General features: G+C 22.3%; 5 protein-coding genes across 5 annotated transcripts; 3 read left to right on the top strand and 2 right to left on the bottom strand.

The window, feature by feature from the left end:
• Positions 1-357: 357 nt before the first annotated feature.
• PBANKA_0505800 (deoxyribose-phosphate aldolase, putative) lies at positions 358-1,146 on the bottom strand (the record flags this gene model as incomplete). The annotated part of the gene is made up of 1 exon (XM_034568296.1): positions 358-1,146. One exon carries the CDS (start codon positions 1,144-1,146, stop codon positions 358-360), a length of 789 nt encoding a protein of 262 aa, XP_034420299.1.
• A 729-nt stretch (positions 1,147-1,875) lies between these two features.
• PBANKA_0505700 (ATP-dependent RNA helicase ROK1, putative) lies at positions 1,876-3,705 on the top strand (the record flags this gene model as incomplete). Its single annotated transcript, XM_034568295.1, has 1 exon — positions 1,876-3,705. One exon carries the CDS (start codon positions 1,876-1,878, stop codon positions 3,703-3,705), a length of 1,830 nt encoding a protein of 609 aa, XP_034420298.1.
• A 549-nt stretch (positions 3,706-4,254) lies between these two features.
• Positions 4,255-6,844, bottom strand: PBANKA_0505600 (endomembrane protein 70, putative; the record flags this gene model as incomplete). Its single annotated transcript, XM_034568292.1, has 7 exons — positions 4,255-4,498; positions 4,605-4,686; positions 4,773-4,840; positions 4,924-5,802; positions 5,905-6,011; positions 6,175-6,558; positions 6,749-6,844. 7 exons carry the CDS (start codon positions 6,842-6,844, stop codon positions 4,255-4,257), a joined length of 1,860 nt encoding a protein of 619 aa, XP_034420297.1.
• A 1,691-nt stretch (positions 6,845-8,535) lies between these two features.
• PBANKA_0505500 (apicoplast integral membrane protein, putative) lies at positions 8,536-10,015 on the top strand (the record flags this gene model as incomplete). The annotated part of the gene is made up of 2 exons (XM_034568291.1): positions 8,536-9,442; positions 9,576-10,015. The coding sequence occupies 2 exons, from the start codon at positions 8,536-8,538 to the stop codon at positions 10,013-10,015; spliced, it is 1,347 nt and encodes a 448-aa protein (XP_034420296.1).
• Positions 10,016-11,353: 1,338 nt separating this feature from the next.
• PBANKA_0505400 (conserved Plasmodium protein, unknown function) lies at positions 11,354-13,114 on the top strand (the record flags this gene model as incomplete). Its single annotated transcript, XM_034568290.1, has 1 exon — positions 11,354-13,114. The coding sequence occupies one exon, from the start codon at positions 11,354-11,356 to the stop codon at positions 13,112-13,114; it is 1,761 nt and encodes a 586-aa protein (XP_034420295.1).
• Positions 13,115-14,103: the final 989 nt, after the last annotated feature.

Genomic DNA, 14,103 nt, shown 5'->3' with positions numbered 1-14,103 from the left:
GTATGATAAACTTATTTACTAATTTTATTTTTGAAAAAAACGAAGGTTATTATCCGCAAGCATGTTCATTTTTTTTAAGCTTTATTATTATTTATATTTTTAATGTTGTTACATTACATGAATACTAATATAAAAATAAAATAATAACACTAAATCTATGCTAGTATTTCGTTAGTTAATAAATGATAAAAAAATACATAAAAATAAGAGTAAATTCCAAAGTGTTAAAAAAAAAGTGTAGATGCGGAAAATAAACTCAAACTATAACACACTTACAAACTTTGCAAATAATAGTGCCATTTTTTAATTCATTTGATATGATTGTAAAAGATAAAATTGTAATTTTATTTAAATATATTACATTGGACACTGGGCAATAACTTTTCTCAATTTTAACACTAATGATGATGATCCAATCCTAAAATTGTCTGGATGGCATGCAAAACTACTTAAAAATTTTCTTGCTAATAAAATATAATGGCTAGCTGTATTTAAATCGGATATCCCCCCTGATACTTTTAATCCAACTTTATTATTCTTGTCAGGATTATTTTTTATATATTCTTTTATTGCTTTTATAATATATTCAACTGAAGAAGGGGTTGCATGGACTTGAACTTTTCCCGTTGAGGTTTTTATAAAATCTGCATTCCCCTCAAGTACTGCTAAAGTTGTTTTTATAATTAAATCTTCATTTTTAAGCTCACCAACTTCAATAATAACTTTTAAAATTTTATTTTTTAATAAATTTTTAACACTTTGTGTTAGATTAGTAGCTTCTTTTAATCCCTCATCAATATTTTCTATAATTTTTTTATAATTTATGACCAAGTCAATTTCATCAACTCCATCATCCACAGCTTTTTTTGTGTCGTTCAGAATTTTTTCTATACTATCTGTTCCATGTGGGAAATTTATTACACATGCGATTTTAGGTTTGAATGGATTTATTTCTTGTTTTATTTTTTCATTAATAAATTTTACAAATTTAGGATATACACAAACTGCTGCTGCGAATGGGCATGTCCTAACTGACTCTTTACACAATTCTCTTATATCATCTTCAGTACCATTTTCGTCCAAAAATGTATGATCAGTTAAGCAAATAATTGACCACGCTGCGAATTTTTCTGTATAGTTAGCCATTTTTTGTGAAAAAAAAAAAAATATATTAAGAAAAAACAAAAAAAATATTATTAACAGTTCAGGTATTTTTATTTTAAATATTTTAGCTAGTTATAAAATATGCGGAATTGTTGCAATAAAAAAAATAATAAAATTGAATAGTTTATAATATTTTCACTATAGCTGTTGGTAAGAAAACGGAGATTGTATAATTGTGTGATAGTTTATTATATGAAATGATTCAATTGAAATTTATTGGGTAATGTACGTACATTCAAAATAGAATAAATGAATTAATGTGCGAATTGATAACAATCAAATAGTTAAATAAATATTAACATGTACATACGATAACATATGTAAATATTTGTATGCTTGATTGTATTGGATGTTATATTTTTTTTGAATTAAACATTATAATATTATCAAATTTAACATAATTAGAATAATATGTTATATGCATATGATAATAATAATTCCTCTTTAATTAATGTATATTTATTGGATGAAAATTTTTTTGAAAATGATAAATGGAATATATATGTAGAGAATTAATCAGGGGCGACAAAAATAAAATAAAAAATATTTTTATTTATTAGTCATAATTTTTTATTTATTAATTCACCTTTTGCAAATTTGGTATGCTATTTTTTTTTTGTACTTGATCATTGCAAACAAATGAGTGAATTAGCGAAAATCTGAAATGCCTTTTTTCAAACTTAAGCATTATATAGGTATGAAAAAAACAAAATGGATGTAATAAAGAAATTGACGTATGGGCTGAATTTAAAAAATAACGATTTGATGAGTTTAAAAGAAGAAAATTTAAAGCCATTAAAAAATATAATAAATATAAATACTGCTTCAGTATTAAATATAAATAATAGTAAAAAAAAAGGGATAATAAAAGATTGCGAATCTATAAATTTTTCAAAATTTAAAAAAAATGAAAAGTTAGTGAATAAATATATGAAGGAAAATGACATAAACATCGAGTATTTTAATTTGAACAGAGTTGTGATTCCTATTCGTTTTTTTAATGACATAGCTGATTGTATTGAAAGTACAAATTATGATAATAACAAACTTTTTCAAAATGTGGATAAATCTGACAATAGTTCTTGTCCAAAAGTGAATAAAGAAAACATTTGTGATAATATTATTTCAGAAAATGATGAAAGCCTTTTAAAAGTTGAGATGAATAATATTAATGAAAATATAGAAATAAGAAATAAAAAAATAAAAAGTGAAGAAATAAAAAAACTTATGAATACAATAAAAAATACATTATATTTTGAATATCCAACATCTATTCAAAAAATATGTATACCTTCAATTTTAAATGGATTTAATACAATTTGTATTTCGCAAACTGGAAGTGGTAAAACATGTGCCTTTTTGATTCCACTTCTTCTAAAATTAATTAGTTATGACAATGTAAACAATAATGATGATAATAATGACAAAAGCCACGATTTGGTTTACTTTCGAAGCCTTGTAATAGTCCCAACTGTCGAATTGGCTATCCAAATTTATGAACATGCAATAATTTTATTTGAGTCGTTCAGAAAATTTAATATAATTAATCTTCAAAATAAAGAAATTGAAATTAACAAAAACGTTGATGTATGTATTTGTACACCCTTAGTACTTTTACAGTTATTGGAAAAAGAAAAAAAAATAAGTTTACAAAAATGTTTTTATATCGTTTTTGATGAAGTAGATAAACTTTTTGAAATAAAATTTTTAGAGCATGTTAACTGTTTGCTAAATAAAATAAAAAATATAAAAATTCAAAAAATATTCACAACAGCTACATTGCCAGGAAAAGTCAAATCATTTATAAATACATTATGTGTAAATTATACTATTGTTTATTTTGGTAAAAATATAAATACAATAAATAATAATATTAAACAGGAGTTAATATATATAAATAGTGAAGATGATAAATTTATTGTTTTAAATAATTTGATAAAAAATAAAGAAATACATATACCAGTTTTAATTTTTACAGATAGTATAGAAAAATGTAAATATGTTTATAAAAATTTGATAAAATCTATGACAAGTATTAATACAAATAATATAAATTATACTTCTTATATTGAAACATTAACTTCTGATAAATCAAAAGAGGAAAGAAATAAAATATTTCAGAAACTTAAATCTGGAAATATATGGTATCTCATTTGTACTGATGTTATGAGTAGAGGTATAGATATAAATGGGATTGAAACAGTTATAAATTATGATGTATGTTATGATAAATATAATTATATTCATAGAATTGGCAGAGTTTGTAGATCAGATAATAAAAAAGAAGGTAAAGCAATTACATTTTTTACTAAAAATAATATTAAATATATGAATGATATTATACGATTTGTTAAAAATAGTGGAACCCAAATTCCAGAATATTTAGAAAATTTTAGATTTGCCCCAACACCGAAATTTAATAACTTTGCTATGGCTCACCAGAAAGGAAAAGGCAAAAATAAAGAAAAGCTTGACAAAAAAAAAAAAAAAATAAGCAGAAAAATAAGCAAAAAAAAGAAAGAAAAAAAAAAAACACAATAGTTGAAAAATTTCTTCACTGTAATAGTCGAAACTGAAAGCCTAGTTTGAAAGGTTTGTGTATCGAACTAGTTCCCATTTTTTTCACATTTGTTTGCACACTTTTCATAACTTATATTTCTTCTTTTTTTAAATGCCTAAACCTTTTGTTACTCAATTAAATCTTTGTCAACAATATTAAAACGAGTTTGTAAAAATGAAAGTTAGAACCAAAGAAATTAAAAAGTAAAAATTATAATATGGAGTTGAAAAAATTAAAGAAATGTTATGTGAAATATAAACATAAATATATACGAAATGCAAATGTATATATTCATAGGTATTGGAAATATCCTGAATTTTCCATAATGTTTTATAAAAATGTGATTTATAATTTGAGAAAATTTATATCAAATATGTCGAAAAAATAAAAAATAATATTATATATATACAACAAAATATATATACTAGTAGTTATATGCATATGGAATGAATGGTTGTTTTTGATAAATGGAAAATAAAGAATATTGTAATTTTTTTTTTTTGTGAAACATAAACATTATATGAACAATATTAATCAATTTTAATAGATGAATATATTTTTTTTAGAAAAATAAAAGAAGCTAAAAATCCTGCTGTGCCAGTATATATAAAACAAGTATAAGACATAATAAATGAATATGCAAAATAAATAAAGGTTTCTGAAAAAGTGTATATACTTAATTTCGAAAAAAAATAATAAATTGAATATAAAAATAAAAATATTCCGGAAAAACCTGGAGCAAAAAACGATTTCCACCACCAATTGTAATCCTCACTGAATTGAAAAAAAAAAATATATATATAATATGCATATATATATATATTATGTAAAACTGAGGGTATAAAATTTTAATATACGAAAAGTAACTATGCTAACTTACCATGATAATGTATAGTATGTTATTGCTATTGACAATTGTGCGCTTAATAACCCCAACAGAAATATTACTAAAAATAAGAAGCCTATAAAAGATAAAAAGTTGCAGCATTTCATAATTTTGCTATTATTTATTTATTTATTTTTTTTTTTTTTCATTTTTATTTCATACCAACTAAATAATACATATTTCTTTTCCACAAGGAAGTAAACAGAAAGAATAACTCGGTGTACATCGCCCTGAAAAAGTGGAATAAATGTGAATGTATTTGGCTCGTTTTTTTTTTCTTTTTTCATTTTCCTTTGATTTTCTTGTGGCTTACGCGAATAGAACGAGTCCAACGAGAATTGACGAAACAAAAAATGAATTAAAAAAGGGCTGCTTTGGAATATGCCTTGGAATATTATTAACACGAACAGGCAATTCAGTCGGTTTTTTTTTATTCCCAATATATGAGCCAAGACATATTAAAGGAATAGATATACCAAACCATAATATGCAAACAAATATCAAAGAACTAAAAGATATTGCAGTATTTGAATTTTCATATTTTAACACAATATTGATAAGGAAAAAAATAAGAAATAATATAAATGGATATATCATTGATGTTCTTAAAACAGTTAGTTTAACATGTTTACTTTTGAATAATTTATACAATCTTGATGATGCATATCCAGATATACTACTAATAAATACCCATATAAAAAACATGATCTGAATATATCTATATCTTTGTTTATATTTATATATCCCTATAAATGATATAATAGCACAAACAATAATCATAAATATTAATTGTATACCAACCCCAATAAAAGCTGAAAAAAATGTTGAATTTCGTGGTTTTCTAAAAACATCGCCATGAACTAATTTCCAACCTCGATCATCTAAATCATCTGTTTCAAATATGTTTGTATTAATTCTATTATATTTATTTATATCTTTATGTAATGTTTTTATTAAAATTGTACTTATAAATCCTGACAATAATATAATTAAAATTATACTATTGATAATTGAAAACCAATGTATAATACTTTGGTCGTTTAAATTTCGATAATAATGTTCAGATCTGTGCTGATAAGAGTTATCACTTTTTTCATATATTATATCATATTTAAATATAACTTTTTTATTTTTTTCCATTATAAAACTTTTTTCGTTATTACTACATGCATTATCATTTGTGAAGTCATGGCTGTGCGAAGAAAAGTGAAATGGGCATAAATTTTTAGAGTTGTATTTGGCATTTTGTAAACTTTGTAATTTTTCTTGTTATTTTTGGCATTTTTTTCCTTACCTTTCTGGGTTTACTTCAAACCCAACTATATAATGCAAATCCGAGTTTGGTTTTGCACTATTATATAAAATTTTTATTTTGTAATAATTGTAGAGATGGTATTGTCCCTGTAAATGAAATTAAAGAAGGTGTATATATCGGCATGAAATATAAAGGTTGTTTTTTTCATTTTTCATTTTTTCATTTTTTCATTTTTCATTTTTTCATTTTTTCATTTTTTCATTTTTCATTTTTTCATTTTTCATTTTTTCATTTTTTCATTTTTCGTACATCTTTTATGAAACCAATGGGTATTCCAGAGTAGTATAAACCCTTCCGTTTTGGATCCTCTCGAAATATATCCATATTATCAGTAGTATATATAATATTGTAATTATATAGAATTAGATATTTATATTTATTATAAACATCATCGTTTATTAATATTTCACAATAATTTGCACATGTTTTATTTTGTTTAAAATTAGTTTCGATAAATGAATTATATAATATGTCTCCTGATATTATTTTAAAAATATTTGGCGCTCTTTCCTCTTTTTTGTTATTATCATTTGAGGAACATAAATGGAATGAAAAATAGTTTAAGCTCGTAACTGCTCGTCTACTATATAAGTTTTTTATATTAATAACAACTTTGTCACCTTCTTTATAGGCCTGTTAAATCAGGTAAGTAAACAAGTTATGTATATACGGCTTGCTTATTTATACCTTACATATTATTCACATAAGCATGCATTTATCATTCTACTGATATGCATTTCATTTTGCTAGTTTTTTTTGTTAGTTTTTTTTTTTTTTAATTTATTTTCAACATATATAGATAGTATCTTTAGCTTTTGCTTACAGTAGGGCTCATTCCAGGAAGATAGGAGTTGACATTTTTCACAAAATAAGTTGAAAGCCAAAAAAATGTTTGGATCCAAAAAAATCGATACAGCATTTTATAGGAATAGAGGAATAAATAAGAACATTATTGTTGGAAAAATTTGTAAAAGTACAACCTCTGTTTATTTTAACATGTACACATACTATGTGTACATATAATATTATTTATTTATGCACAAGTTCAGTATTATAAAATTTTACATCAATTTGCGGTGTAACCAAAATAAAAGGAATACAAACACATAGTAAAGGTAGTTATATATAAACAAGTAGGGAAAGGTATGATAAATAAAATAATCGTAAATAAGTAAAATGAATGAAAAAACAATAAATATATACAATTTATTTGAATAAAATTCCAATTATAAAAAAGTGACAATGGTAATTATGAAAAATAAACTAAATATAATATATAAAAATTATAGAAAAATAATAATAATAAATAATAATAAGCAAAAATATTAGGGATATTATATGGGCAATAAATAATATATACATTTCCAGTAAAAAAAAAAAACTATTACCATAAGGTTAATATACATAGTTAAATATATATATTTTTATTTATATATTTTAATTATGAATTTCATTATTTGTTCGTGTTTTTTTAAGCATTCTCATATGTATATTTATATAATATTCATTTATCCATTTACTTATTTATTTAAGTTTATGTATACATTTTTTATTTGGTTATTCTTTTTATTTTAATTTCCCCCTTTTTCCCTTGCCAAATACTTTTTCATTTTTTAAGCCTTTCCTATTTATATATAATATTAACTATTTAGATTGTTTATCAATTTGAATGTTATAAATATATTTTATTTCCAATTAATATATGCATTGTTATGTATATTATACTAATTGGAAAACCCCAAAGGGAAAGGAATTAGCACAAATGAATAACAAGCATATATTCAAAGGTTTACACATTTCTTTGATTTATTCAAAGTTTTTTAGAATTATAATATTTTGTTATTTATTATTTTATTTTTTATTTCTGGCTATTTTACAATTTAAACTCTCTGTTTATTAAAAATATGCAACCTTACAACGAATAGTTAAAAAAAGAATATAAGAATGAAGCCAATTGCCTTTATTTGATATATAACACACACAAAGATATAATTATATAAATTAGTAAAATATATATGCACAATATATAATTGGCTATCTAAAATAAAAATACATATAAATATATTAGGATGACAAGAATAAACAAGCAATCTCACACATTCTATAAAATAATATAATAAAAAAACAAGAAAAAGAATGCTACTAATGATAGACAAATATACGAATAAATATAAAAAAGTACATACAAAAGCGTAAGAAAACTTTTATTAACATGTTCATAAAATTTATTAATTTTTTTTTTTTTTATGATGAAATAGTTTTTCGTTATTTCGCTTAATTATGCGTATTAGTTTCTTTTGAGAAAACATAATAAACGAAATATTGTTTATGAAATGCTGTGACAAAATAAAGAAAAGAAGTTCCATTGAACTATAAAACTCAGATCGAATTGATATGCTATTATTTTTTATTAACAAAGTTTGTATGATAGGATATTAAATTAGCTAGCTACAATTATATATTCACATTAATGTGTCTTTTTTTTTTTACATATCGAAGTGTGGAAAACGGGGAAATTTGTTTAACAACGTGGTGGAAATATTTTGAAGATTTTTTAAAAAATTTATTCAAGGTTAATAATAATTTTTTTGAATATATAGAAAAAAAAATATGAAGAAAATAAAATTGGTGAGGTATTTAATTATTGTAGGATTAATTAAAAATGTAATATGTTTAAATGTTATAAAAAATAGAAATTTTGAAATTGTTTCTGATTTACCAATATATTATAATGATGGTAATAAACATATGAGGAAGAAGATGTATATGCATATAAATATGCATAACTTTGAAAATAATATGAGCAATGATATGCTAAGAAATAAATATATGAATGAAAATGATTCAAATAAATATGATTTAAGTAAGCTAAAAAAAATAAAAAATCTTATCAGTAAATATAAATTAAATATAAATAAAGAAGATATTGAACGGGTTAAAGCCAAAACAAAAGAATTACTTTTATATAAATATAATGATGCAAAAAAATATTACACAATATTATCTAACAAATTAAAAGACGATTCAGTAGTTTACTATAATCAATTTAAAAATTATTATAATATATCATTTAATTATTTAAAATATAAATATTCTAATAGCTATATACAAGAGTATATTAATAAAATTCCCTTTTTTAACAAGCCAACACATTTTTCTAAAATGATAAGCTATAATTCAGTTAATATATTATTTTTATTTTTTACTTTATTTTGTTTTAAAGCCAATTATTTATATGCCTTTTTTAAAAAAAGATACGCATTTATTGGAGAATTTCAAAATACGAAAACAGAAAAACTCGTTAAAATACACACTTTATCTACCCTATTTTTTTTTTTCTACAAATTTTGTATTCTTAGACTTATATTTATTCTTAATTCATATGATTTCTTTTCAAAAAAATTTTACCTTGTAAATAATTTAGTTCATGTTCTTTTTTTCTCTTATATTTCTCTTTTCCCTTATCTCCTTGTGCAAGCTAATTGGGGTAGTTTCCATTTGCTTGGATCAAAAAAAAGTAATAAAAAAATATTTCAATTTTTGTAGCTTAGTGTTTGGTTTTTTTTTTTTTTTTCAGTTATCATATAGTTTTCACCTTAACATGGTCATGCATTTTTCTTATTTTATCATTTTTTACCTTAATTGTTCAGGTAAAATCCTCGGTTGGGCTGCCCTTACTCAGCTATTTTTTATTTATACCCGATTGATTTTTCAAAGCAATTTATCTTTTCTGAAAAAATGGACAGATGAACAATTTTTTAATAAAGATGAAATACTTAAAGAAATAAAGGAAAGGAAAAAGATGGATTTTTATGTCAACTTATTAAATCAATATAGTTTTTTGAAAAAATTATATTTGGGAAATAATAAAATATATGAAGTTGCATTATACTTACATAGATATAAATATTTATTGGATATTATTTCACCAATTAATTCATTGTTTTATATATATATAGTTCATTCAATTTATTTTTATTTAAACAATCTATCATTTGCTGGCATATATGTATCTTCCTTTTCATTTGCTCTTTTAATGCTAAAAATTGTGTCCAATAAAATTGATTTGTACTTTTTGAGAAAATTCTAAAATTGGATCGAGTTCGCATTGCATGACAATTGCAAATTTTTATGAGTAGTAGCTATTTTAGGAGATACAAGGAGCGTCTATTCATTTATTTATTCAATTATTTATTCATTTATCTATTCATTTATATATTCACTATTTATTTCCACATTTTGAAAATGCTCGCATTTCCATGCACACAGAGCGATATATATATTTTTAATTTGTTTCCAAATTTTTTATTTAACATAAAGATATGCCTTTTCAAAAGGTATATGCATATTTTTTTAAAATTTGTAAATAATATATACATGAATAATTTTTTTTTTAATCCATATATATGTTTTATTTTTTTTTCTACAAGTTTTAAGCGCATATACGTGAAAACTGGTGTGTGCATTGAATAATACATGTACGTTTTTTGTTATATTTCTTTTTGTTTTTTAATATTGCATTTTTTTGTCAACAAAACCTTTTAACGTTAAAAAAAATCTTAAATGCTTATGAGCAAGTCGCTATTTGTGTTACCCTATATTTGTTTAGGATAGTGAGAAAAGTTAAACGATGAGTATTACCAAATACTTGGCTTTCTTCTATTTTTATTTTTATTTTTTATTTTTTCTTTATGTCTGTTCAGCATACAAACCAATGGCATAACATCCGTATAAATATGTGAATATTTTTTAGAAAAAATTATAAAAAAAAAGATGAAAAAAATAAAGGCGATATGATTTAATTTAAGCATTTAAAGAATATTGCATTTTTTTGCATTTTATAAATTTCATATTAGTAAAATTGATCTTAATTATTATTATGTTCGGTATTATGTGATATTTCTTTGTGTTAACAAAAATTTTATATGGCGGGAAAATTACGAGAGTTATGACATATGTGTGTATGCATACATGTAATATATTTTTTTTTCCAAAACCTTTTGTAAAAGAATATGGATATATAATATATATTTTTTTGAAGTTTTTCCACGTCTCATGTATATATTTATAGGTTTACATTTTTTTTTAATTTTTAAAATAGTATTTTTAATTTGTATTTTTTCCGCCCATTTTTATATTGAATGCACACTAATTTTCATTGCATATAAATATTTTATTTTGGAAAAAATATTTCATTCATTTATTGCTCCTGTATTTTATCTTTTTTCTTATATTATGTTTCCCTTTGATTTAATTGCGGCATTCTTCCTCTTTATGACTCTATTTTATCTACACATTATTTTATTAAAAAAAGTTTGAATTTTTGTGAAAAAATAAAAGAGAGAAAAGCACGACAAGCCAAACAGTAACAATAATAGTAGTAATAGCTAGCTAAAAAAAAAAAAAAAAAACATATCAGAATAATAGAATGAGTTTAAATTTTAGTGATGATGATATATATGAAAATAAAGGTGAAGAAATTCCATATGAGAATAATTTAAATGAAGATATTGGAAACAATGAAGTGAACTTTAACGAAGAAAATTATGGAGATGAATATGCGGATGAGCTTGAAAAAAATGAACAAAATGAAAAAAAAAAAAAAAAAACAATAACTTTCCAATTAAAAAATATATTCAATGAAGCCGCACTAAAACAAATTAATAACGATATTAATAAAAAAAGAAAAAGTGAAAAAAGAAATAGTTATAATGATGATAATTCTAATATGATGGGCCAAGATGAATTCGAAGAAAAATATAGCGATGATGATGATGGCGAACTAAAAAAATATGTACAAGATGAAAAAAATAAAATTAAACAACTTGTAGATGAAAAAGATGAATTATGGGATATTTATATTTATTTGAATTTAAAAAAAAAGAAAAGAAAAATAGACTATACTGAAGAACGTTACACTAATGCTATTAAAAAAGTTTTAGATTCTTTTTGTAGTGAATATAAAAATTTGATTATTGAAAATTTATTTAAAAATAAAAAATTTGAAAAATGTCTAATTGTGCCTGATATAGACATATTTTTCAAAAATAATAATCTTGAAAATGTACATAAAAATACAACTATACCAGTAATTAATAAAAAAAACAGCTTATTGGATATAAAAAAAAAGCTAGTTAACATCTATAACAAGGGTAATTGTTTTAATTATTTAAAAGAAGTTAGTGTAGATAATATGTCTAGATTGAATGGATCAGAAGAGGATGAGTATGGATTTGATAATAATGAATCAACAAATGATGATAAAAATGAATATATGTTTAACGATAATAACAAAATAGGTGAAATGGATACAAATTTTATAATTGAACGTGAAAAATTAAATCTGAAAATAAGCAGGTTAGAACATAAATATATCAAACTAATACAAACCGTTAAACAATATAAAAGAAAACATTTAAGAACAAATTTTAATTTGTTTATGAATTTAATAAATGAAGTAACATCAAAATTGTATTTTTCTATACATAACGTTTTGTTAATAAATGATGGAGCAAATAATTTAGCTGACATTTATAAAACAATTAGAAGAAAATATAATATACATGATGTTTTAAATAAAATACAAAATTTAACACAAAAAAAAGAAGTTTATGAACATTATCGTTCATATCTTATTTATAAATATAAGTCAACATATCCTATATGTAATAGCACTTTTAAAAATCATAAAATGGAAGAAAATATTAATATTTTTAATTTTAAAAAAGTTTATAATACTAAATTTATAAATAATTTTTCATTAATACAAGATGAAAATGATTTAGGCCATGAATATTTTAACAAAACAGAAAACTCAATGTCAGAGAATAAAATAAATGTTGATGCAAATAATAATATGAACAAGAATAAAAAACATTCCGAAGAAAATATATTTTATCAGGATGTTTATGAAGAAGATTTTTTCAATATAGATACACAAAATAAAGAAAGTGATAATATTGCTGATAAGACTAATGATATTAAAACAGATAATTGGGAAGCTTGTGATAAAAATAATGAAATTAATCATAATGCAAATAGATTTATTTCAGATAAACAAGATGCACAAAATAAACCTGACAATACAGATGTACCAACAATAATTGAAGAAACTCCTTTAGAACGTGCTAAAAGAATAGCTAGGGAAAAAAAAAAAAAATTAATGGAGAATAAAGCTAAAATAATATAAGAAGTGTAGCTAGCTGATTTAGGAAAATAAATGCAGTTATTACCACATTTTCCTTATTCAAATAATTTTTTTTATTTTTTAATCCCGTAACTAGGTAGTAATCGGAAACTCGACATACTATATTTGTGTAAATTTTTTTTTTTTTTTTTTGTTTATGTAAAACTTGCATAATATGTGTTCCTTTACATTTATCATTATATCCGATTATAATTCAACATTATCAATTATTATTTATAATTTTTATTTTAATCACAAAACAATGCAACATTTTAGCACAACGTTTTTTTATTCGCTAGTCCTATGAAATGCTAAAAAAAAAAAAAAAAGAATAAACAGGAGAAATATGAAATCATTTTGCTTGCATTGTGTGTATATATTTGTGTACTTTTCGTTAAAATACATTTCTTATGTTCGTCTATTTTTATCAAAGCTATAAAAATTGATATATGGTTTATATGCAAGTTTTAAAAATGAACAGTTAATGCATCCATTGGACATATAATATATTGTATGCACGATGCATGTAAAACATATATATTTTATGTACATTTATTTTTTTTAATTAAAAAACTTGAATAAAAAATTTAAAAAAATAATAATAATGTCAATTATATTTTTGAGAGTATGCGAAAAGTGTTGAATTAGTCCCACATATATTGGCACAATATGCATAATGCGTGGGCACACAAATAGTATATAACAACGTGTATAATATAATAAACTGTATTCACATTTATGTAATTTTGTAGCCAAAAATACCTTGCTTGTACATGTAATATTGCCAACAATATGCACAGGCAATATTTACATATGTATATAACATTTACACAATATGCATGGGTATAGCCAGCTTTTCAAAATAAATTATTCATATTTGTACATGTTATAAATACGCGTTTTATTCCCCACCTTTTGTGTCATTTCAAAAAGCTTTTTTAATTAATTTTTTAAATTAGTTGCATTAACGTGAAATAAAACGTATTATTTTT

The sequence above is a fragment of the Plasmodium berghei genome, assembly GCF_900002375.2.
Source record: "Plasmodium berghei ANKA genome assembly, chromosome: 5".
Lineage (NCBI taxonomy): Eukaryota > Apicomplexa > Aconoidasida > Haemosporida > Plasmodiidae > Plasmodium > Plasmodium berghei.
The sequence above is the reverse complement of the archived record's forward strand: the minus strand, read 5'-3'. Positions and strand labels throughout refer to the sequence as shown.